Here is a 24,659-nt window from a genome sequence, read left to right on the forward strand (position 1 = left end):
TCAGCCTATCTACAAAGTTGTATAATTAGTCAATTAGTAAAATGTATTTGTAGTATGATTATGATGAAGCTATAATTTATAAAATTTTGTTATTTTAAATGTAACGCTTATTCATGTGAAATTCTATTTACGTATTTAACTTATTTGTTTCCTACTAATAGAAATTAATCATGTCTCATTTAATGACTTTTTCTTATACCTATTTTTATATACTTACTACATTGCATAGTGATATTACATTTTGTGTGTGCGCGCAGGTGTGTGTGTGTTTAAATAATTGTGTATAAGTGTGTTTGTGAGTGCAGGAGTGTGTTTAAAATATCTCTTCTTACATTTGCTCTTACGTTTCTATCTGCTTTACATTTGCCATATAATTAACATAGATAATAAAGAACACTCACACTAGGAATGTTGTCATTATTGCACACGTTTTCGCTGAGCAGGCGGTCTCTGATCTCCCACGCGAAGATCGACGGGCACTCCCGCTTATAGTCAGCTATCTTCTGGACCACTGGCGTTGTGGCGACCCTGGGCTTGGAGCCACCGATCGCACGTGGCTTGATCGACCCCGTCTCGTAATACCTGACCAAAACAATAGTATGAACTTAGCATTGGAACGCATGTACCGATTTCATAGGCCGATTTCGAATTACGATCATGATTAAGCAGGCAGAGGGCCTTCGGTCGCCTGATGGTAAGCGACCACTACCGCCCATGAATATATGCGGAGGCTTTCACTCCTGCGAATGGATTGCCAGCTATAGTCGGTATGAGGTAAAGAAAGGATGGATTTGAAGAATGAAGGAAAGAATTGGGAATTTTGGAATTGATAAGGAAATGAATTTACCTCAATGTTAGTACGCGAATCGGCCGATTTATATATAAATCGGTCCATGCGTTCCCATAGATTAAATACTGGTTAGAATGTATAAAATTAGTTTCAACCTTAGGGCCAGTGGCTTAGCGCCGCCGATGGCTCGAGGTACGAACTCCATCTCGTACCTGATTGTAGAAATTATGCCCTATTAATATACTTATCATTATCGTCTCATGTTTAGTCTTAGGCTACTTATTTTCCATATAAATGATTTGAGGATTCTTGCACTGTTTTTACCTTAACGGGAAAGCTTCCTTGAAAACACTTATTAAGTTTAGTTAGTTAAATTAATAAGTGGTATGTTGAAATGATGTCTTTCAAATATCAAGCAATACTTATTCAAACAAATCACTCAGAGTTTGTTTTAAAACTGTTTTAGCAAACTTTTCATTTTAAATAACGTACTAAAATTTCAAAGTTAAAAGTACCCTCAAATAAAACTTAATTGAAATCGTATGCAACAAAATAAACTCAGCACATTTCAACAGCTTCCTATCCACTCGAACAGCATTAGCGCACAATTACCGATAATCTCAAAACTATCCCCTCACTTCAAGTACCTATACAAACAGGAATCACAAACTTAACTTAAACATTGGACAAACGAAAATCAACCTTATTACAACGGAATAAGAGCACACAGTGAACAGACGTATTCTGATATCGGATGTACTCGAATGCTATTGTTGCGATCGACATGTGTCGATATTTAGGACGTTACAGATACAATTGTCGATAAATATTTCTCTTTTCGGGCTTTGAGAAATGTGATTTTTGAGTATGTTACATGGCGGCATTAATAATTTTTTTTTTTGCTATCTATAGATTAGGGTTGTTTGAAGGGAAATGATAATTACACTAATTTGTAACACCATTTTAAATTCTGTGTTCGATAAACAGCTTTATTTTATAGTATATGGAGATTAAATATAACTTGATTAGCTAGTTATTAATTTATATATAGAGCACTTAATATTTTGTTATGACTTATTCACTATTTTAATTGAACAAGACACCAAAGTTAACAAACAGTTACGACACATTAGAAACAACAAACAAATCCCTTTATCGAAAACCGTTACAACTGGTATCAATACAATAAAATAGGTAACATCATTGTCAACCCTCAAACAAACACTATCGAATAAAAATCATCGCGTCATCTGTCGATACGTGTTTACTTAGCCATTGTGGAGGACTATTACGAGGTTATTACGTTGAAGAGTGCTACGGAGATGCCTGTAGCGATTTGTAATCGTTTTCGCTTCGGGCGACTCTCCCAGAATAGGGTCGCGGTGCGTTTTGTAAATAGAAGTTAAGATTGAGGTCAGTGACCTTGCTCGGAAATTGCGTGCCGAATCTGTTGTGATATTTAAAACTAATCATGTGTTAATAATCTAAGCACTTTTTACTAGATATAATTTAGATAAGATTATCTTCGTCTAGTATTAAGTGATTAGGACAGTTTTTTGTCTTTTAAATCTCTATACATAACAACATGTAACTATCGTAGATATTTTATACGTGCGACATAAGTATACGTAATATCCTACTATTATTATAATTGCGAAAGTTTGTAAGGATCTGTGTGTGTGTTTGTTACTCTTTCACGCAAAAACTGCTGAACCGATTGCTTTGAAATTTGGTACATAGATAGCTGGACAACTGGAATAACACATAGATAACTTTTTATCGCGATATTCCTACGTGGTATGTACTTACGCGGGTGAAACCGCGTGGCGCAGCTAGTGTTTTCATAAAGTATTTTAACTAAAATTTCCCTCCAAATCACAATACCCTTTAAAAAAAAATATTGCATATAGTTTTTTTTGAACGGCGCTTTACTTAACAATAAACTCCGTACACAACATACAACCGTTTTAGACAATTACGGGCGAATAATCGGTAGCTATCAAAGGCGTATAAATAAGAGTCCGCGTAGGGGGTCAGATGGAGATAGGGTCTGATCCTGCACAGAGATTGCGATATGAGTGGTTACAATCTATTTAGCTACTGGGTTTTGAATTTGGTCGTAATTATTACAAGTGCATTAGTTTTAACGGATCTGATGGAGTGAGTTGAGTTTGTAAAAGAGTTATTGTAACAAGCTTACTAAAGAAAATTGTAAACAAAAACAACAATCCTACTATAATCCTACTATCCTACTAATATTATAAATGCGAAAGTTTGAAAGGATATGTGTGCGTTTGTTGCTCTTTCACACAAAAACTGCTGAACCGATTGCAATGAAATTTGGTACGTAGATAGCTGGACAACTGGAATAACATATAGGCAACTTTTTATCAATTACAATAAAATTGCTAACAAACAAATCTATTTAAATAAAATTGATAACGAATTAACAAGTAACATGCTTAAAGCTTATTATTTAATAATTAAATCTTATCTACAACAAAAGTTCACCGATGTTTTCAGAAAGCTAACAAACACACTAGATTCTAAAATGAGGTTTTATTTTGGGTCGTTAAAAATATATTAAAATGTTAATATCAAACTAACAGTTCTATGTTATAGTCCCACTAAACCTTTACAAAGCCTTTACAAACCACTCTTACTGAATTTATTTACTTGTGAAAACATACAAACAAACAAAACAGTAACATCTAAACATCTGCTCAACAACTTCCCAACTGTAAGCCACTCAAGCGTACCTCCGATCAAAAATATAACCAGTAACTCAGATCTTGCATTCTTAGCGGGAGGCCTCTTTAATTAGGAGTCCTGCCACGCTTGCCCTTTTATAAGCCCTAAGGAACCCTTCCCCCCAATTGGCACGATAAGAATATAAGTGTCTGTGGGAATGAGCCCTTGCACTAAATGGAAACTAGATTAATTTAGAATTACATCGATGTCGGTAATCGAGTCGGTTGTTGATCCGTAATACGATTCGAGTTACCGTAATAGGCAAATGTATGTGATCATTTGAATCTTACTAGATAATAAAACTATATTAGTACTAGATGTCCGCAGCTTCGTCCGAGTGATAAAAATAAAGTTTAACAGTACAAATCTTCTTTCCATTTACCTTGTAAGAAAGGATCTTGATCCTTTCTTAGCGGATGCCTACACACAGTGGCTATTGGCATGCCAAATATCATCCCGATCGGTCTCCTAGTTAATCGTGCGTATTAATTATTACTGAGATTAAATTTATTGCAGCGTCTTAGTTTTTTAGTCATGCAACATAGCATCGGTTACAATTAAAAACTCTAACGAGATTCAAATCATATCTGGATCGCATTAATGATATTCGCATAGTGAAATCTTTCGCTAAGTATTCATTACTTTTTAATTACTCGTCAATTAATTGTAAGTACATTTAAATCGGTATCGAAATATTTTGGAATGTTTAAAATATATCGATGTATATATCATCATATAAATCAATTGTTCAAAGGCCTGATTGAAATAATTGTTTGTCCCTTTGTAATAAACAATTTTTTTGTCTCGTTTAGATATGGTGTAAAATCTCATTATAAGTAATATCCGTATCAGCGGCCAATCTTATAATTAATTTGTTTTTTTTTTCATTCATCTATATGATAAGAATAATGCAAAGGTAAATAATCTTATCATATTCATTTATGCTCTTCGCGATATTATGTATACGTGTATAGACCTTATTTAAAGGAAGAAATCTGTCATTCCACAGGAATTAAACACCAAAAAGAAGGTCGGAGCGACGACGCTACGATCTTACGACACTAACGAGATTACCACATAATGGGATATACAAACTTAATTGGATATAACTAAGACTGTTTACAAAAAGCTCGTTCTCAAACGCTGCCCCTGAACAAATATCACAAAATATTATTAAGGGCCAAAGGGCACAAACAAAAATTCACTTTCCTCGAAGATCTCTTAGCGACGTCAAGCGGTCGCCGCCGCAGGGGCGCCAATTACCACAAAATAATGTTTTATTTTCATTTTTATTTAGGGGCGGTCGTGGGACAGCCCTGAAAGGTACACCCTGTATTAAAAATTCTAGCTCTTTGATTGACGTCTTTACATTATTTTATTGTTCCGATTGACTTTTGGCGTTTTGTTCACATCAATTTGCATTCTGATTATTGAAATGAACGAAATACGTGGAGCGTGAAAATAATAACAGCATAAACAACATGATTTAAATTAGGAATCGGACGATTCTAGGTTTAATCAACTAGCACACATAATGTGTATTTTAATGCCGATAAATTAAAAGCTTATTAAAGCAAACTCCACATCGCGCGTACCCGTTCGGGCTGAATTAGAAACAAAAAACAAAAACATTTGTATGCGTTGCAATAGAACTGAACTCAATTTCAATAATCTAGAGCCGGAGGGCCGAAATGCTTAGCGACAGGCGATAAAATCGCAATCAGCACTAACCCCGACGAAATTAGTCACCCCAGCACCCAGGGTTCCCACTCGACAGGAGCACACGTCCTTTCAAATAAAACAATGCACTATGGGAATGTAAACTACTTTTTGTATTGATTAAGTCATAAAATCTCGAACTCCGCGGCTTTGTTCCGCCTTTGTGCGGCTCCTCAGCAGGCGTTATGGGAATTCTGTCAATTTGCTAACGTGTGTCCCCAAGAATTTGACCTCATCTTAGACAATCGATCCGACATTATTGTTCGCCGACAAAAGGTTTTGTGTTAATTCATTTAAACGAACCGCTCGCTCTGATTGTTGGGTGCTTACTATTTTGTACATATTTTGTAATACGTTATTATTAGCGGATTAGTCTTGACTATTGTGACACTTGGGAAGTTCAGTTAATTCAATTATATTCTAATACAATCAATAGCCAATACATATAATATGACTATTTTGAAATTTAACGGATTTTCGTTGAAATATTTATTAATTATTATGCATAACAGTGCGGTTTTTTTCTACCTATTTCTATATATCCTTCAAATATCGCAATGCACATGCTAATTATTATTTTCGTAGATGCAGATGAGAGACAACAAAGTATAATTTAAGACGGCTAAAATTTACTAACCAAAACCTCGATATTAATGGCTGACCAAACCAATACTTATCCTATCCAAAACATGGTAAAATATTCTTGAATATTTCTATGGCAGTATTGAATCCTGCCAACGAACCACAATACGTTACCTGCCGAGTATCTTAGACACGCAGCCGTTGGAGACCTGCAGGATCCTGCTGATGTCGCAGGGCCGAGCCCCCGAGTGCGCCAGCTCGACGATCTTCTGCCGCGTGGAGTCGGGCAGCGGTCTGCCGTTCACGTAGACCCCGCCCAGCTGGTTGATGCCGCTGTGGCCGGCGGAGGAGCAGCCGAACAGCGCACCGCCACCCATAGCTGCACTGTGCATCAGCTCATCTATGGAGAATTTATTGATGGTTTATCGGGATAAATGTACAGGATACAATAGGTAGACTTTGTTGATGATTAGTTATATGAAATCTGGTGTCAACTTTGCTCTATATAATTATAAGTCGATGGGTACCAATAAATGGATATTTGTTATTGGAACGCTCTCAAGGCCGATATGAGATGAAAGTGAGAAGTGCTTATTTCATTTACGCATACCGTTTACGGTTTGTGTCTCAGAATTGATTGTATATATTTTATTTTGTATCACTACGTAAGCATCGAATATTAGGTATGTTTACAAAGTATGTAATGACATGCGCAGAGAAATGAATAACATCTTATACGCTCGCTTGGTCTTAAACCCGCGACTTTTCAATTTAAGTCTCAAGAGCTCACCACTGAGTCACCGCTTCATACTTCGTACATGATGCGCATACTTATTTATTTTATATCATACTTTATAAACACAGAAACATAAACCCATAACAATATAGTTTTAGCCCTTATAACTAATCCCTAATCCCAGATTGGATTTTTCGATACGTTTTTCAATTTATACCCGCGAACCCTTACTTATTTCATATTCCTTCGGCGAATGCAATTTTCTCAAGTGGCCGTATTGATTCAAAATATTTTCGAGTGGAGGTTTTACGGCAAAAACTTTCGCGAACTACCTGCACGGATCGCATTTTAAAAAATATAACCCGTTAAAAAAATAATCCGCTTTGCGAGATGTCTGGCCAAAAAGGGTGAGATAGACCGCAAATGATTGTCTAATCTACTAACATCCAGCCTTTGTGTCTTGTAAGCTGTTATGGGTTAAAAAGTGTCTTTCATTGGTTTTTTAATTTCTCCATTGTGCGCAGAAGTGCTCGGGTAGATGAAAGCCACCACGGAAATAATCTTAAAAAATTGTTGGCGAAAATGTATAGTTTTTTTTCACGATTTAACCGTTCGATTTTTTACTGCAAGTCACTACATAGTACATAGTATAAGTAGTCGCTTTCCGCGTCTGTTCCTATGTATGTATGTATGCATGTCTAGATCTTTAAAACTACACAACGGATTTTGATGAGGCTTTTTAATCACTCTATCTGCTGATTGAAGAGGATGGTTTATATATATAATAGCATCTATTACTACTGCGACATTAGCGCGTGCTAAGCCTCGGGCAAATGTTAGTAGTCGTATATCTTCAACGTTATTGAAATTTTAACTGGTGAATATATATATATATATATATATATATATATATATATATATATATATATATATATATATATATACTAGCTGCGCCCCGCGGTTTCACCCGCGTAAGTCCGTATCCCGTAGGAATATCGGGATAAAAAATAGATGTTGGCCGATTCTCAGACCTACCCAATATGCTTACCAAATTTCAGAGGAATCGGTCAAGCCGTTTCGGAGGAGTTTGGCAACGAAAACTGTGACACGAGAATTTTATATATATAGATATATATAATATATCTCTAGGTTAACTGATCACTTTATCGAAATCGGTGGATTGTCTTGGCTGTTTAGAAATTAAAAACTTTTCAACGGATTTTAAACGCGATTTATTCATTATATTAGCAGGGCAGTCTCCCCGTGACCACGCTCGCTGTAAAGTGTTCGAAACGTCGGGTTAATAATATAATGAATAAATCGCGTTTAAAATCCGTTGAAAAGTTTTTAATTTCTAAATGTATAATACTCGCGTTAAACCAAACACAAGAAAATACTATGTCTTGGCTGTACTTAACCTAACTATTTGATACCTAGACCAAACCTATCGCCATTTCCAGCGCACATAACAGTTTACTTACGCTATTAAAATGAAGGAGATATGCCGATTATAACTATATTATCTCTATTACTTAACAAAATATCGAAATGGCTGACCTACTAGCTTTTTGATTTTTTTTACTTAGAAACTAAAGAACAAACAGTCAAAATATCTATTGTTAATTAAAACATTGGGTCAATCAGTACCTATATTTTATTCTGGCCCTTGTGGTGCAAACGACAAACGTCAGCGATTCATTCGCGCCAATACTCCCGAATGGCTGAATCAAATGCGATCAAGCGGCACACAGATAATTTTACCCCTTACATGGCCGTAAAAAGTGAACAATTGGAGGCAATTTGTGGGCGAATTTGGGGCAGGACTTGATTACACCATGGGTGGGAGTTAGGGAAACAATGGCACGTGGTCGCGCAACTGCTGTGGTTGCCTTGAGCAATTGTTATCCTATTTCAGTATGTTTGATTGATATATTGGAATATCTATCATTATTATGATGTTTAATACTGAATAATTGTAACTAAGACAAGCACAAAATGAGTCAATATCATTTCTCGTTTTTCTGTAAACTTAAAAAAAATCAATGTTACGTTCTGGATAATAATTTAGTATCCCTTTTCTATTAACTGGTTAATAAACATAAAACAAATAAAACTATACAAACGAGATTAATAAATTGTATTGAGAACTAACTCCTTATACAATATTTTCATAAATAATAGAAAAGAGCTTATTTTCCTTTCTATTATGGATAAAACTATTGAAAGCTAAACGATGTTGAAATAAGATAAACGTCAATAACGCCTGATATCAGGAATTCTATTTCTAGTTGAAGCTGTAATATAATAAATATGTCATTTAACGTAAATTACGTATAAAACTCAATATACGATGCCCTTTAATTACAGATTAAACAACTTCCCGTTCAATGTTCCCTTCAATATTAATTATGGCGCCAATTAAGAGCGATTTCGCGCCAAAACTCGTTATAAATATCACCTCTTGGTTCACCTTTCGTCAAACGTCAACGACTGGCCGTGCACTAACAAGCAAACGACTGTTAAAAGAACAATGGACAATCGTTGGGGTTACTTGCCGTATGGGAGGTTTGAGTGAGAGGAGATGGCGGGGAGCTTCCCAGACCGGGAATATTTAGATTTTCGTGAATAAGACATTGTGTTGTATAGTCGACGAGTTTCTTATTTCAGATAGATATACGCTCATTGATTGTGTATATAATATATAAGAATTTGTACGTATTTAATTCATAATACTTGTTATAGTCCTTATTTTCCAATGTCTAACATTGGAAAATTTACAATACAATATTCTTTACAATACAAAAATACTAATACTTTTTTGAAAAATTGTCTTTGTGTATGTTGTGAAGTGCTCTTTTTAACCCGTCTATTTTCAGAGTCGATGTAAATTTTTTCAAATTTCTTAAACGATTGAAACCACAAGTTTCACATCATCAGATAATTGAAACCACACACACAACAAAATGCAAACCGCTACCGCTTAACGCCATAGCGTATGACTTGGCGATTCTCACACCCACTGTCGCGAGTACGCGTCGTGAGGGAGCATTTTAATTTCAGAGGTGCAATTTATTCGAGCGATTTATTTTTAATCCCCGTTTTTATGGCCGTGACTATAAATTTATGTGTAGTTGTAGTTGATTTTTTATATTAAGCTCACAATGGCCGCCACGCTCTGTCGTATGAAATTTGTGGGCGCGATGCTTTGTTGCGTTTTTCAGATAGTTTGGTGTTAAGCGTCATATAAATAGAAGGATATGTTATATGTGTTTTAAGCTAATTACGGTTTTCATCAATGTCAATCAGTAAGTGCCAAATATTGAAAACCTGATAACATCCTGTTATACAATGGACGGTAAAAGATATGCTTTTATAACCTTTTAAATTCTTTTTTCCTCTTATCATTATGTATTTTATATAATTAATTTTTTTTCAAAATAAACATGTTAATAATTAGTATACCTACATATCACATATACTTTTTGCCGTTTAATTTTAGATTTCCTTTCTATTGTAATAAGAAAAGGCGACAAATTGAAAAATGTATAGTCCAGACCAAAAAAACGTACATTATTTAAAAATCCAAAGCTCCCATTAAACATTAATCAAATACTCGAGTACATAATACATACATAAGGGTCGTCCCTGGCCCTGACAGAACACCTGGTGTCAGAAACATCCCCCACTTATATCTATCTATTATTATTATTATTTTGTATCTGTATTTGAATGATAATCTGTGGGGGAAGTTTAATTGTATAGATAAACGCCATTTTTAAATGCATCGCGCGTAAATGTAGGGTTGAATTTGGGATTAAATTATATACGTGATAGTTTAATGTAGGTAAATATAAAAGATTGTAGAACTGGTAAATTATCAATCCCAATTTAAATGCCACATTTTGACATTATTTGAATTCAAAATAAAGAATTACCTACAGCATTTATAAAATAATTTATAGACATTTTTAAGTTCCCTATTTTAACATAAATCTGAATCCAATATGATCAATTTTAAAACGAAACAACTTGTTTTTGCCTATTTTTCTAAAAAGTAACAATATAATAGTGCATTTAAAATATAGCATAACATAAATTTCAAACTGTTAATAAACAACAGTAGGTAGCGGATCGTTATTTTCACAAATATATTTTATAGTCTATGAAATGATGCTGTTCGTTTCGGCATGACATAATTTATGGCAGATATCAACCACGCCCATGAAGGACAAAAACTGACAATTGTTAACACTAGAAGTTGACACATTTTACGCCTAAAAGGTTTGTGATGTATGACACTCATGTTCGAATTTCTGTTCCATTTTTAAATTTATAATTTTTCATATTTAGAACTAATTTCTTCATTTTAACGTCTGCGAATGTATTTTATTTTTCTAAACCCATTCTTAATTCAAAAATTCAATCTTAATATAGACAATTAATTAATGCTCTTATATTATTTTCCCTACAAAACAATACATTATATACATACATATATAGATATAGATACCGTCTTAATATTTAAAATTTAGACGGTAAAATTTAAACGGACTTAATTTTTAAAAAACAATTGTTCGAATTTTTAAAACCCTTTTGTCTAAAAAATGCAGTTAAAACATAACTGTTTCATAGATTATCCGTTAAAATTTATCATAATTCGTCTAATAAGGTATCAGACAGATTAGAAAGGATAAAGTGGTTCAATAGTTTAAGATTTCAGTATGCTAAATAAACATCTTAAATGTAATTACACTACAATTATAAATATAAATGTTTTGTAATATGATACTTATACTATACCTAGTATTAAAAATAACAAAATGTTACCTAATTTAAATTTGCATGTAACCAAATAACCTATTTTGATATGAAAACTTTAGGTTTAAAGTTTAGCCTTCGTAACCCGAGCTAGACCCAGACGGGATACTTAATCATTAAAATTACTTTAACGTCGCAACAAAGAAAATGCTGTTTATCTCCCTCTTACCAGTGATTTTCCGCTCTATTTGTCTCTATCTAGAGTTAATGTGACGCGAATGTCGCATGCTCCGTTTGGCTGGCTTGCTAGAATAATCGTGTTATTTTGTTAGTTCTCAAAATAACGGGAACTATTAGGGATATCGGTATAAATGAATTCGTCGGCGTCGTCGTTTCAGCGTTTATAAATGAATTGCGTTAGATTTATTGTATACATTATTCTGATATCAGGGAAATAAATGACAGGTCTTTACAAGTGATGTTCAACATATTTTGTTTGGGATTTTATTGTGGTTCTTGTTATAGTATGACTTATAGATACTGTTTTGTAAAATGTGATATATATACATTACTTGTGCAAAAAGAAAATTAAATATACTTGATTAATGCAATGTAAGTAACGTAGCAATGAATTCAGTAACTATCTGTTATATTTTGAATTTATACTAATTTTAAAATATAAACATAAATGTGACGAAAGAATATTAATTTGTATGTTATTTCTTTCTTACAATAATTTATGTGCTTGCGTAAGAATTTGGTAACTTCACGATACGTATATATGGTGTAGAAACATTTATCATTGAATCATGAACTGCTTTGCAAAATGGAAGAAAACTTATAGTCTAATCGATGTTTTGTCGTTAATTTAACAAATTTGATAATCGATTTTAAGAAAAGCCATAACTCACAAGTACGATGCGATAAACATCTAGTCAGCAAGTACGTTGCTCTTTGTACAACACTAATAAAAGGGCATAAAGTGACCACTTGACTATGTAGTAATAGGTCTTGGGAGTTGTAGCCAAGTTGTGAACTATTGTGAAGTTAGGAGCTAACTTGTCGCCTTGTTAGTGACTAACTTTAGGGTTTACTACGCGGCTTCAGGGTTTCGTTTCAGTGTTTTTTAATTGGACATTATTGTGATTTTAATGTATGGCAATCGTTGTACCTGTGGATTACGATCAGTGTTTAGATTCTTGGAACTTATATCTACATAGCGCGTCTAGCTACCCTCATTTAAAAAGTTGTGATTTCTATCATGTTTAATGTTGTGTCTATATTATATTTCTTTCTGGATTTAAATCCTTAAATATATCAATAATCAATAAATTCGAGATAGTTTTACCCTTTTAATATGCGGAATATCCTTTAGACTATTATTATTATACTATAAATTAACTCGTGCCAGTCAGCATTGATATAAAATTAGCTAAAGAATAAAAAACACAAGCAAATTACCTTTATGTGGCATTTTCCAGAAGGCCTCTGCCGCCGTGGTGGGTTCCCGCGGCGGCGCCACCAGCCCGCCCACCAGCGTGGTGGCGGCGTGTGCGGGCGCCGGCGCAGCCCGCCCCCAGCCCCCGTGCAGCGCCACCCTCGAGAGTATCCTCGCAGCCCGCGACCCTCGCGCGTCACTCGGGCACAACCCTATCGTGCCACTCCTAGCGTGCCACAAGTCCTAGCTTGTTGTCCTAGCGTTATACACGAGTCACTCGCATATCCTAACCTCACTTAATATTGCCACTAAACTTTTCAATGTCACAATTTTTTGCGTATACTAATTAGGATATTCGATAACGATTTGTGGATTCGAATTCGCTCTTCACTCCAGCTCCGTGACCTGCAAAGAGAGATTATTTATTGACCTCAAAGCTTAGACAATCGCATCATCAATTACAATCAAGCCTTTTGATATTACAGATGCGGCGTCCCGTTCTCGTCGTTTGCGTGTAAGCGGGAGGGTAGATGCTAATTGGTAGATGATACTGCTGAATTGTGTAGAACGCCATCTATTGTTGCATAGTAGGAATAGTTTTAGTTCGTGAGACGATAATGATCGATGGTCGGTAATGAAGTGAGATGGTAGATAGAGGCTGTACCACCCAGTGTGTAGCAACCGAACGGTAGTCGGCTCTATGTGTCAATCTGTCGGCTCGTTTGAGTATTTATTTGAGTAATGTGTAGGTCAATGAAAGTGTATGTCAGTACCGTTAATTATGTGTACCTTATTGTAACAGATTGTTTGGTTGTGAGTTATTTAGCACTCGAATTACATTGTACTTTTTGTTTGAAATTCTTTCATTTTTTTAATCATTAAATATGTAATTAAATCTGTGTTAATAATCTGTTTTTCAAAACCTTCAATTACCAAGTTAAATAATTATACTCCCAAGATAATAGATGATTATTAATATAATGTGAAAGGCAGATAAAAAACCAGTTCAAATTGTAAAACATTGACTACAAGAAGGCATCATCAAGACGAAGACATATAATGCCGACCTTGGCACCACTAACGATACAATATCAAAAATAAAACACGCCAGACACAGATTTATCAATATTCCAATAAAGCAATCGACTTGACTATATAATCTACATCAAAAACGCAAAGCTCGCGGGACTTAAAGGCATTATAAGTGTATGAAATGTAACAACGAACAGGTACTTTAGCATTGCGTATTTGATCTTTTCAAGTTGCCAATCGAATGACTTTGATATTCCTCGTTTCCCCTTTTCAGAAATGTCACAATGGGGCCAAGGGGCCTGGGGTAGGGCCCTTTGAGTCTAGTCAAAGTGAATGCGGACAGCGTAGTCAAACTAATGGGGTATGGGGCATACTTGACCATTTTTCTTTAATTAATCGAATGCTAAATTGTATTGGAGGTTTTTGCAATTGAGATGGATGTATAATGAAATGTTTTACGGATTGCTGTCGCGAATGGCCCGCTAATAGAAAGATAAATTAATTAAAGTATGTATTATTTTCTTACATAATGCGCTATACCTACCTACGTACGCATGGTTCTACTTTGGTATTGATTATTGTAATGACATTTATATTATTGTAATCATTAAAATAAACGTAGCTCCTGATATTAATTTAAACAATTACACTTATTTCTAGAAGACGCACAACGTTGTCAAAAACGAAGGAGGATTTAAAATTTTTGTTTTTTTTTTGTATTGTAGCTGGACTAACGCTATGGGTTTTCATCCGATTGGCGGTATTCTTTGTGTATTTAATAGATTGTTGTGATTTGGTTGCATTTTAGACATTGGAGTTGTGCCTCCTTGTCCACGGACGTCATAAACTTTTATGTCGAAAATAGTTATAAATATTCCTCCCTTCTTAGTTCAATAATCCTACATAATATATTTTTTACTAATTAAAGAACTAGAAATACCAATACGTATGTAATATACCTACAGAAATAAAGACGCTGTAATCTTTTTTCGCAGCGTCCAGTTTTTGCTTGCCGTAATTTATTAATCCTCAATTGAATTTTTAAATCATCTATACAGTAATAGTTTAGAACAGAAATATTTTCTTTACAAAAAATGCGCAATTTACAAAGACCTATGCATAAATAGATTCACTAATGTAAGATATAATTGCATGAATGCTGTATAATAAATAATATACGTTTCATTTTATCAATATTCAACTGCATAAATCGTTTATAAATATAATATAATGTTGGTTAATGAACTTAATATTGAAATATTTACAGTATTTATTATAAAGCAAATACGGACTGTACAAATATGATGCATCACGGTCAATCAGACGTTATCAGCCGCGATCGCCGGCCTCTTTGTCCTTATCTCTGCACCAGAGATCCAGTTACTGTAGACCCGTTTCTAATTAATATAATTAGCTTGCAGAGTTACGAATGTATAGATGTGCCTGTGTTGTGTTTGGATTATTATTGGGTAAACAGTGTAATAGAGAAATTTCACTGGTAACTGTAATTTGATAGGATTGATACTAATGAATAGATATGGAAAATAATACTATGACTTATACCTTTTTGTCATGGAGCAAATTCGTTTCTTAATATTGTTATTAATACATTAAATATAAGAAAAATTAGATTGAGCTATAATAGCAATTACTGACGTTAAATTGAACGGTTCCCATTCAGTTAATTCAACCAATTAAATATCTATGTTATTTAAATACAAATGATAAAAAGAAGAAAAGATCTGGAAGAGATCACAAGCTACCTTCTGTGTGTCTAACAAAAAGTAAATAAAAAATATAAAATGCGAGTCGCTTTAAAATATTATAAGGTCTATGGCATCATGTATTTTTTCCGGTTGTGGGAAGCAAACACGGTCTTTGCTATTCAATGCATCTTGTTAACTTATCAAAATCATTATGCAGTTTCTTTTCTAAATTATCATACGAAACACCAATCTTTCGTTTAACTTTTCACTTAAGTCTAAATATGTGAAAAATGTTTAATTAAATGATATATACACGTACTTATTGCTTTATATTTATCTTCTTATTTTAGCTAATGATTTATGTTGATAGAACCTTTTTTAACTTATTCAAAATAGGTACACTTTTTTTTTAAGATTCACGTTATTCGCTTAAAATTCAAACGTTGATTTTTTATGATTTTTGCCGCATCTAAAAATATGTTTAATTAAATAAAATATAACGTACTAGCTGTGCCCCGCGGTTTAACCCGCGTAAGTCCGTATCCCGTAGGAATATCGGAATAAAAAGTTGCCTATATGTTATTCCAGTTATCCAGCTGTCTACGTACCAAATTTCATGGCAATTGGTTCAGTAATTTTTACGTGAAAGAGTAACAAACATCCATACATCCATACAAACTTTCGCATTTATAATATTAATAGGATAAGTAGGATCTTATATTGGTCTATCACTATATAAGATTTCATCAGTGGTTTGTATGTGATTGACGCACATACAAACAGACAAACATACTACTTACAAATCATTGTTATTGAGTCTCGATAGGTCCATATTATACAAAACTAGCAAACTCGGCGAACTCCGTTTCGCCACCAGATGGCTTCGTTTTTCCCGCTTTTCTGTTGAAATTTTTCCGGAATTTTCTTTGCTATAAACCTCACGACGCCCAAGACCTTTCCAACGAATGCAAAACCGTGGAAATCGGTTCGTGCGTTCTGGAGTTATAGCGTCAGGAAGGAAAACCCGACTTATTTTTATATAGTAGATAATTACTCTTTTAAAAAAGTTTTTGTATAGAACTGGTCTAATTGCTATTTTATTACATGTGTAGTATAAAAAATGCGTGTCAAATTGTGTGTCCACGATTGCCTCCTAAAGTACTCAACCGATTTTAATAAAATTTGCACATCATGTGCAGTTTGATCCAACTTAAAAGATAGGATAGTTTATATTACTTTAATTACGATAAACGACTACTCCTTATTAGGTTTTATTATGTATATACTTAGAGCGTAAGTATATACATAATAAAACCGATTTTTACATTCAAGCACAATAAACTATAAAACTGCACGGCTGATTCATTTAAAAAATGTGTTTTCGCGATTCTACATCTAAACTATATAAAACTTTAAAGGTTTAAACAAATACATATGTAAGTTTACAAACAAAAATGAAGCGAAGTATACAAGTTGAAAAAACTGTTTTACAGTGGCCTGGCTCAAAGCTCTAAGCACTCGCTCTTGAAACGATTGCATGTTGGGAAATGCGACTGGATCGTGTTGTATTGCGTATTTTGAACTACAACTGTATACAGGAATATTAAATTGACGCGTAATGTATTTTTGCAAGAAAATTATCTCGTATTTACAGTCTCTATAGAAGGTTATGCATAGAAGATATAGGAAAACCATTATATATTTGACTAGCGGTTCGCTCCGGCTTCGCCCGTTGTACATGCCTATAGCCTTCCTCAATAAATGGGCTATCTGAGATTAGTGCGTTCAAACAAACAAACAAACTCTTTAGCTTTATAATATTAGTATAGATTTATCAATCCTTGGTTACTAAATTATTAGTCAAATATGAAACAACCGTTTCAAATATGTGTTCAGTTTCCCAACTATTACGGTAGCTTTATTATATACAACGGTGTAAATAATATAAAGAATTAATCTCGTTTTCAATCCATTAAAAAGTCGTTAATTCCTTAAGACATATGTAAAATCAGACATTAGAAAATATAAATGTGTGCAAATACTGTATTGGACGAATAAGTAAAACAAAAAAACTGAACTGCCTTCATACTGTCAGAATTAGACCAAATTTAAATTGCACCACATGAAAGGCACCAGCTTTCACAAAAAAAAGAATCATCAAAACTGATTCACCCATCGAAATTTCTCAGGGTATAAACCCAAAAAGATACAATCAAGTTGAGTTGAGTTTTTTGAAAATGGCGATATATCTACGAAGCTATTGAAAGCTCACTATGTAGCTAAAGAAGGTTGATTTAAATTTATCTGAGGTTATGGGAATATTTTGAGTGAGAAGGTTCTAAATGACCTCCATGCGTGACGATAAACAAGCAGTGAGTTTTAATTTAATTCGGTTCTTTAATCCCATAGAAACAGATTCACTTGTCGTTCTTAACCTTAACCTTGGTATAAATATAGTTTGGAAGTTAATGAACTTCATAATCTATATTAATTTTATAAAGCTGAAGAGTTTGTTTGTTTGTTAGTTTGAACGCACTTATCTCAGGAACTACTGGTCCGATTTGAAAAATTCTTTCTGTGTTTGATAGCCCATTTATTGAGGAAGGCTATAAGCTATAAGGCTATAAGCTATAGGCCACGGGCGACCGGCCGGGGCGGACCGCTAGTAATTTAATATACACCAGGTGCTTTCATTTATTGGAGATTTGATAATGCGTTCATTGTTTATGCTCTTCTGGAAGCTTCTAGATAGACTCGCTTCTTTACAACATTTTAGCAAATTTCTAAATTTTATTGTCTTCGTGAATACGTGTAAACATGCCTCATATAATTTATGACCTAAACACCTTCAGCGAATTAATCGTAATTAACATTTTTTCACAATAAAGCCATATTCGTAATGTCACTATTCACATCTGTACATCGATATATCATTCCGTCTGTTTGCATAACGCATATTTTTTTCATCAATCTTAATTAATCGATAAACTATGTGCAAATAATCTTATCTGTTACAACGTAATTTCGAGCTAAGCGGTGTAAACATAGAAAACAATTTTCATTATCTTACAACATTAAACTAAATAGTTTAAACATCAAAAACAACACGAAAACTCATATATTAAACGTCTGCTTCGCCTTTCAAGACGATTCTTCACACCTCATTAGTTCCACTTTGATTCGGCAGGTGGCGCTAATACCCGGCTCTTTAGTCAAACGGCTAGATCTGTAATCGAATCCCTGAATAGTTTATCTTTTAAATTTACGGGAAAGACCTCATAGAGATCTTTTTAATTTGATCTTAGCGAATGTTACAAGTGGGCGTTGGTTCTTGATTGCAATTGCTTGTGCAAAAATTTTTAGTTTTCAATTAGATATAAAAAAAATTATAATATTTTATGAACCAGCATGCATTGGCACGTGTTAGGATTAAAAAAAAACACTCTGTTTATATCTACAGGCTATAAATAGTCTGTCTACGTACGAGGTTAAAATGCAGTGATTATATTTATATTATAATATACTTATTGCTTCATATAATTATTCAGTATAAATACCATCATGTAAGTATGACTGATACAATGATGGATTAATATGCGATGAGAAATTAAGATATGTTCACAAATAATGGAGCAAATTATAAGATATGGTGGAGTTAACGTATTTAATAAAAGTAAATTATACCGTTTCATTTTATTTATGCTTTATTTTTGTTCATTTATGCTATGTATTATTATAGTTATTGTCTAGTACGAACTTCACATATATTTATATGAGATTTTACTCATTGTATAGGGATTATTCCCATTGTTTAATAAGTATTCGTCTGTTAGAACTGTTATGGCTTTACGCAAGTACCTGGTTTATTTTCAGACTAATGAGTGGTTTATTTATAATACATCGAGTTTAGATAATTATTGTATTGTATTATAATGCTACATATAAAAAAAATCGTAATTTTGAGATGTCATTTACAAATTTGACAAAAAGTTGTGTCCTATATGAGTCCACGATTAGCAAATAATTTATTTTAATTAAATTAGTCGCAAACAACAATTTTCAATTCAAATGGCACATTTTGTAAGCTTTGTTGATGTCGCAACATAATAACATTAATAACATTATTTAAAATATCCATTACTTTTTTAATATGTTTCGAATGGTTATTATTCTGATTTTGTAACGTAGACAAAGACATGGAAAAATCTATATATTTAAACAACCACAGTCGGTATGTGGGCCTTTATTGGAGAGCTATAAATGCTAGTACAACTGTTACAAAAACGCAAAGCAAAGCACGTGCATAACAACACGTAAAGAGTCCTCGCCAAGTCGCAAACGTCAAAGCATCTTCCTTTTCACTGGGTTTTTTTAAAAAATAAAGCAGAAAGGGCGCTTTACATACATAGTCTATACATAATTAACGAGAAATGGTTGCGTTTTTAGAGGCAGCGCTTACGTCCTTTGAATTGTCAAGTGTCATAATGTACGTTTGATGTTCGTGCCTTTATAACGAAATCGTTTTATAATTCTGTCTGCGTACTTTGATAATAGTATTAACTTGATTATGCGCGGTGCTGTTGTTTTGCTTCGCCTAATTGTCGCGTTACCTCTAAGTATGGCGTTTGCGAAATAATTATACTGCGATCGTAAGTTGAATACTGTTTGTTATGTTATGATGATATATGTTATGATGATCAATGATATGTGAATTGAGAATGTTTCATTAATCAGTTTGGGGGAAAAGAGTTTTAGATATGTGAACAACTGAAAGATTTTTTTAAGCATGATATGACTATCGAAAGCTGGGAACAGCTTCGTAAAAGCTCTAACAGCTTCGGTGGCGATCCCCTCATCTAGTAACCCACCAGTTTATTTCCCGCTCTTTTATATAAACAAGTTAATGTTCACGTAACGGTTTATATCAAACCTTCGACCTACAAGCTGAAACACGAAGCAAAACCTCCGAGTAACAAACTATAAATAACTTGATTAATAATTATAACCTTTGTGATACACAAATAAAAACATTGTAATGTTTCTATAGAATTCGGTAGTATAAACTGCGCTGTCGGCTTGTCTGTCTGTACGGCTAACAAAAAGCGACGTGAAATGTGAATCATTTGTACAGACAGCAAATCAAGTGCTACGTGAATTTGTTAATTTCGCTTTAACTAGTTAATTGTATAATGATTTTAATTTATGCTGGAAGTTTTTGCGAGTTTGTATGTTATAAATAATGTAACATGATTTAACATAGACGCAATAACTGCTAGGACATTGATATAAAGAACTACAAGTTTATTTTAAATTAGTTGGAGAAATATGCTGGTTTTATGTATTAAGCATCCAATTTAACTTTTTTCGTATTAAATATTTTAAAAGGAATGGAATATTGGACAGGAATTGGAAAGGAGTGTTTCCTGGTAGAGAAAAACATGAATCAGATAAAACAATTTAGAAATTTGGTACATACTTCTGTGGAAATTCCTATTTACTTACCCTAACTTGATTTCAAGTTGAGTACTTTGTACGCTATTTTAATATACTTTTTGAAAGGTACCATGAATGTAAATTAAAATTTATCTCCATTTTCACCACGCAGGTTATCAAATATTCACCGTAGTTTAGTTAGTAAAAAAAGTTGTTTAAAAAGTTCTATTTTTGTTTATTTGCTATCGCTACAGAGGCAGTGTCGAGAAATCAATCAGTCTTTATGATCAGTTCAATGCAGATCTAACCTACCGGGCTACGTTGTAAAAAGTAGTTAATGACCTCTAATGATCTTATTTGGTGTTAGCTTTAGCTATTTATCTATAACTTTGCTACTAGAGATTACTCTGGTTTGTTGGAGACTTCTCTTCGGTTACGTTTCTCTTCGGATTATGCAATTCGAGCAAATTTGTTATAATTGTATGTATATGTATAATAAAATAATGAATAATGTATTAATATCATTATTATAAAAGTTGCAAGTCGTAATAATATGTTATGATCTATGAGGTCTACATTTTTGTGTTTTATAAATATGTTATACATATTTTTGTTTATTTATCATCCGCCGTTTTTTTTCTATTTGATAGTGTTCCAATTAATTTTATTCCATTATATAGTTTCAATCATTCGCTGGTTAATTGATTCCATTTAAGGAAACAACAATTGTATTTTCTAGTACTACCATCCGCTTATAATTATAAAAACTTTCCACATGTTTAAAGTGACATTTTAGCGGACAATAAAATCGCACGGAAATTTTCACTAAAACCTATCATTAAAATAAATAAAAAATTAATACAAAATGAAATAAAACCCCCAAAGCGGTACATTAAATAACAAAAAAATGACAGGAGACAATGTGTTTTAGCGGGACGTCGGCGACAGATAAAATAAAATACTTTGGAGATACATCGAAAGCTTTTTAACTAAAAGGTTATATCTTAATCCATGAGCCTTCACCGGTTGATTTCGAAAGAGGTGTTATTTTGTGTCCATCAAGGATTATATTTATCGCACTGAGATTCCGTAACACTGGAGGCGATATATTTAATTATAAGACGATTATGGAATATTAATATAGTTTATTGGTTGTTTATTTTTTCGATCGGATTGTGATTTAAGGGTTAGAAAGCGCTTTATAGGCCATATTTAATATATCGTGTTTATATTACTCTTCGTTTTATTTATATGAAACGAATAAACAATTTGAATAAGGCATCAAAGTTGTTGTGTTTTATTGTTTCTATGTATTCGAACTTACGAGTTGTTAATATCATTTAACTTGTGTGTTTAAACTTGGTAATTATACCCTAAAATTCTTTAAGTTTAACGTACATTAAATCTAGATGTACAGAATGTAATTAATTTGTATTTTAATTAAAAAAAGCTGTGTTTTTTCAATTATAATCTAAGTGATTTTTACTTACTCATATCGGAGTGTGCGTTAATTTTTCACAAAACTTCACAAACGAAATGTACACACAACGTATGTATAACATTATTTTTATTTCAAGCTACCAGACTATATAAATATAGAATAAACATTAAAAAAATCGAACACTTCCATCCTGGCACAAAACTTTCATAACTTCTCAATAACACAACAATTCTCTACAACAAATCGATTATTCCCTAGCACATTAGCAGCGTGTAATGACAGTTTGTGAGAATTCATGTCAATGGTCATGTATCTATTGTAACTGAAATGTGCCATTTATAAAAAAAAAAAAAAAATAGCATTTGCTCCCCGGGAGACGTATAATGTGCTGTCAACACGGTTTGAAGTGTAAATAATAAGTCGGTACGTTTGTGTATTTTTTCTTTTATCGGCAACTTCAATTGAACAACAAATTTATTGATTTTATGACTCCAGTGACATGACACTTGAGAAATTATAAATCGCAAGTCGGCGGATAATGGAATTGGCTGTTTTTTGCCGATAAAAATGTGTCTGTTTGTTATTGCTTTGTTGTGTGACGTGTTTCAAATGTAGGTATTTTTGACTCATGTCAAATGTCGAGGATTTAGCCGCGCAAATAGTGACCAAAATTTGAAATATTTTGAAAAAGAATAATACATTGATTTGAATGCTTGTTCTTATTTTAACTACATACTACATTTATACAGATTCAACAATTGTTATCTTCACAATATTTATTTCATTAAAATATTATTGTATGTATTTTTATGATTGCATCATATAACACTAACCGAATAAAATTACATTACAAATTTATCAAATATAAATGAAGATACATATCGTTCTATTTCGATAAAATATTGCCTATTCCGTTTAAATTTCTAACAAATCTACAATGTTGTAGAGAATCGAACCCACGTCATCCACTATTGTGTTGCAAGTATCACTTACCGCAAAATTACTTACAATGCAACTTGAGATCTCTATTTATGAACGATATAAGAAATTTTACAATTTGACAATAGGCCATTCAATGCGATACAGTCGGCTACTTCAAAGGCCGGTTAGCGTTCGAATAGTGCAAGTAAAGCACTAAGTTTTGCTAGATTTTTTGTAATTTGTTTGTTTTAAATTAATTTTGTAGCTTCTATGGTAATTGATAAAAATTATGAATGCAATCGCGATTTGAACATGTAATAAAAAGCCGAAATGAGATTTTATTAATTGACATTACTTTTTTATTATTTATGTTTTCATAATTACAATTTACTAAGAAAAAAACGTATCATAAACACTTAAAATGTTGATTTTTCGAGATCATTTACATATTTCTATTTAATTCATAAAAAATATAGAAAAGAGTCTAAATAAATATATGTATTTTAAAGTAGACCATCCTCATCATTTTATTCCAATTTCGTTGATTTTGCAAAAAAAAAATTGCAATTCAATGCACCCGTATTAAATAACATTTCTTACTTCGATCCCGCAAAAAATTAACATTACTACCAAATGTTTACAATTAAAAATTATTTCACAAAAGATACTAAACGAGATTTACCCATCCTACTTATAAGGAATGTGTATAAAGTATCATATTACAGTTATAGAGTCAATTATACGTGCATAATAGACAGGTAGAGTCGGTGGAAATTTACAATATTCAAGTATTAAAGAATAGGTAGAGGCGTATTTTTATTTATTGTATAAATTAATAGTGTTATTATGTAGAGTTTCTGACTGTTTTGGTTTGGTGTAATTTGTGTGTGTATATTTATACAAATATATAAATAGGTAGACTTCAAGTTACTCTTAAAAGTAATAGAGTCAGTTGCGTTATTACAATTATAAGTTGTAATAAGGATATCATATTTATAAATATAATATATATTCTCTAACGACCGCTATTTAAATGTTATTAAATACTTGAAAAAATAGCGCTATGTGTAAAATTTCATCCATTTAGGTAAATGCCTACCGCAAAGCTATCTATCACGGAGAGTTTTCAAAAAGCCAAGTGCAGATCAACGACCTACCTAAATGCAGCGGCGGAAACACACAGTCCACTTAACCACAAACACGCACAGTCCAAAATCAATGCAACTAATCAAGCGTGTCCTTTCTTTAATTCGAGTTTCTAAACCGATGGCCAGCGTAGCGCGAATTATCGAATGCTCAATATTAAGGGTGCGGAAGCTGCGAACCGTTCGCGATGTCACGGCTCGCTTACG

The 24,659-nt window shown here is 33.1% G+C and overlaps 1 protein-coding gene across 1 annotated transcript; it reads right to left on the reverse strand.

Moving 5' to 3' along the window:
• Positions 1 to 24,659, reverse strand: LOC119837274 (paired box protein Pax-6-like). The gene is made up of 5 exons (XM_038362789.1): positions 24,465 to 24,659; positions 12,798 to 13,179; positions 6,017 to 6,242; positions 402 to 582; positions 1 to 9 (listed from the first exon to the last, which is right to left on the reverse strand). The coding sequence occupies exons 2-5, from the start codon at positions 12,808 to 12,810 to the stop codon at positions 1 to 3; spliced, it is 429 nt and encodes a 142-aa protein (XP_038218717.1). The 5' UTR covers positions 12,811 to 13,179; positions 24,465 to 24,659.

The sequence above is a fragment of the Zerene cesonia genome, chromosome 27 (genome assembly GCF_012273895.1).
Source record: "Zerene cesonia ecotype Mississippi chromosome 27, Zerene_cesonia_1.1, whole genome shotgun sequence".
NCBI classification, from domain to species: Eukaryota; Metazoa; Arthropoda; class Insecta; order Lepidoptera; family Pieridae; genus Zerene; species Zerene cesonia.

Excerpts from the sequence above, each read along its gene's own strand:
- LOC119837274 (XM_038362789.1), bottom strand. Across the intron at positions 583-6,016 it reads GTGTCTAAGATACTCGGCAG|GTATTACGAGACGGGGTCGA; the intron begins GTAACGTATTGT and ends TGTTTTGGTCAG.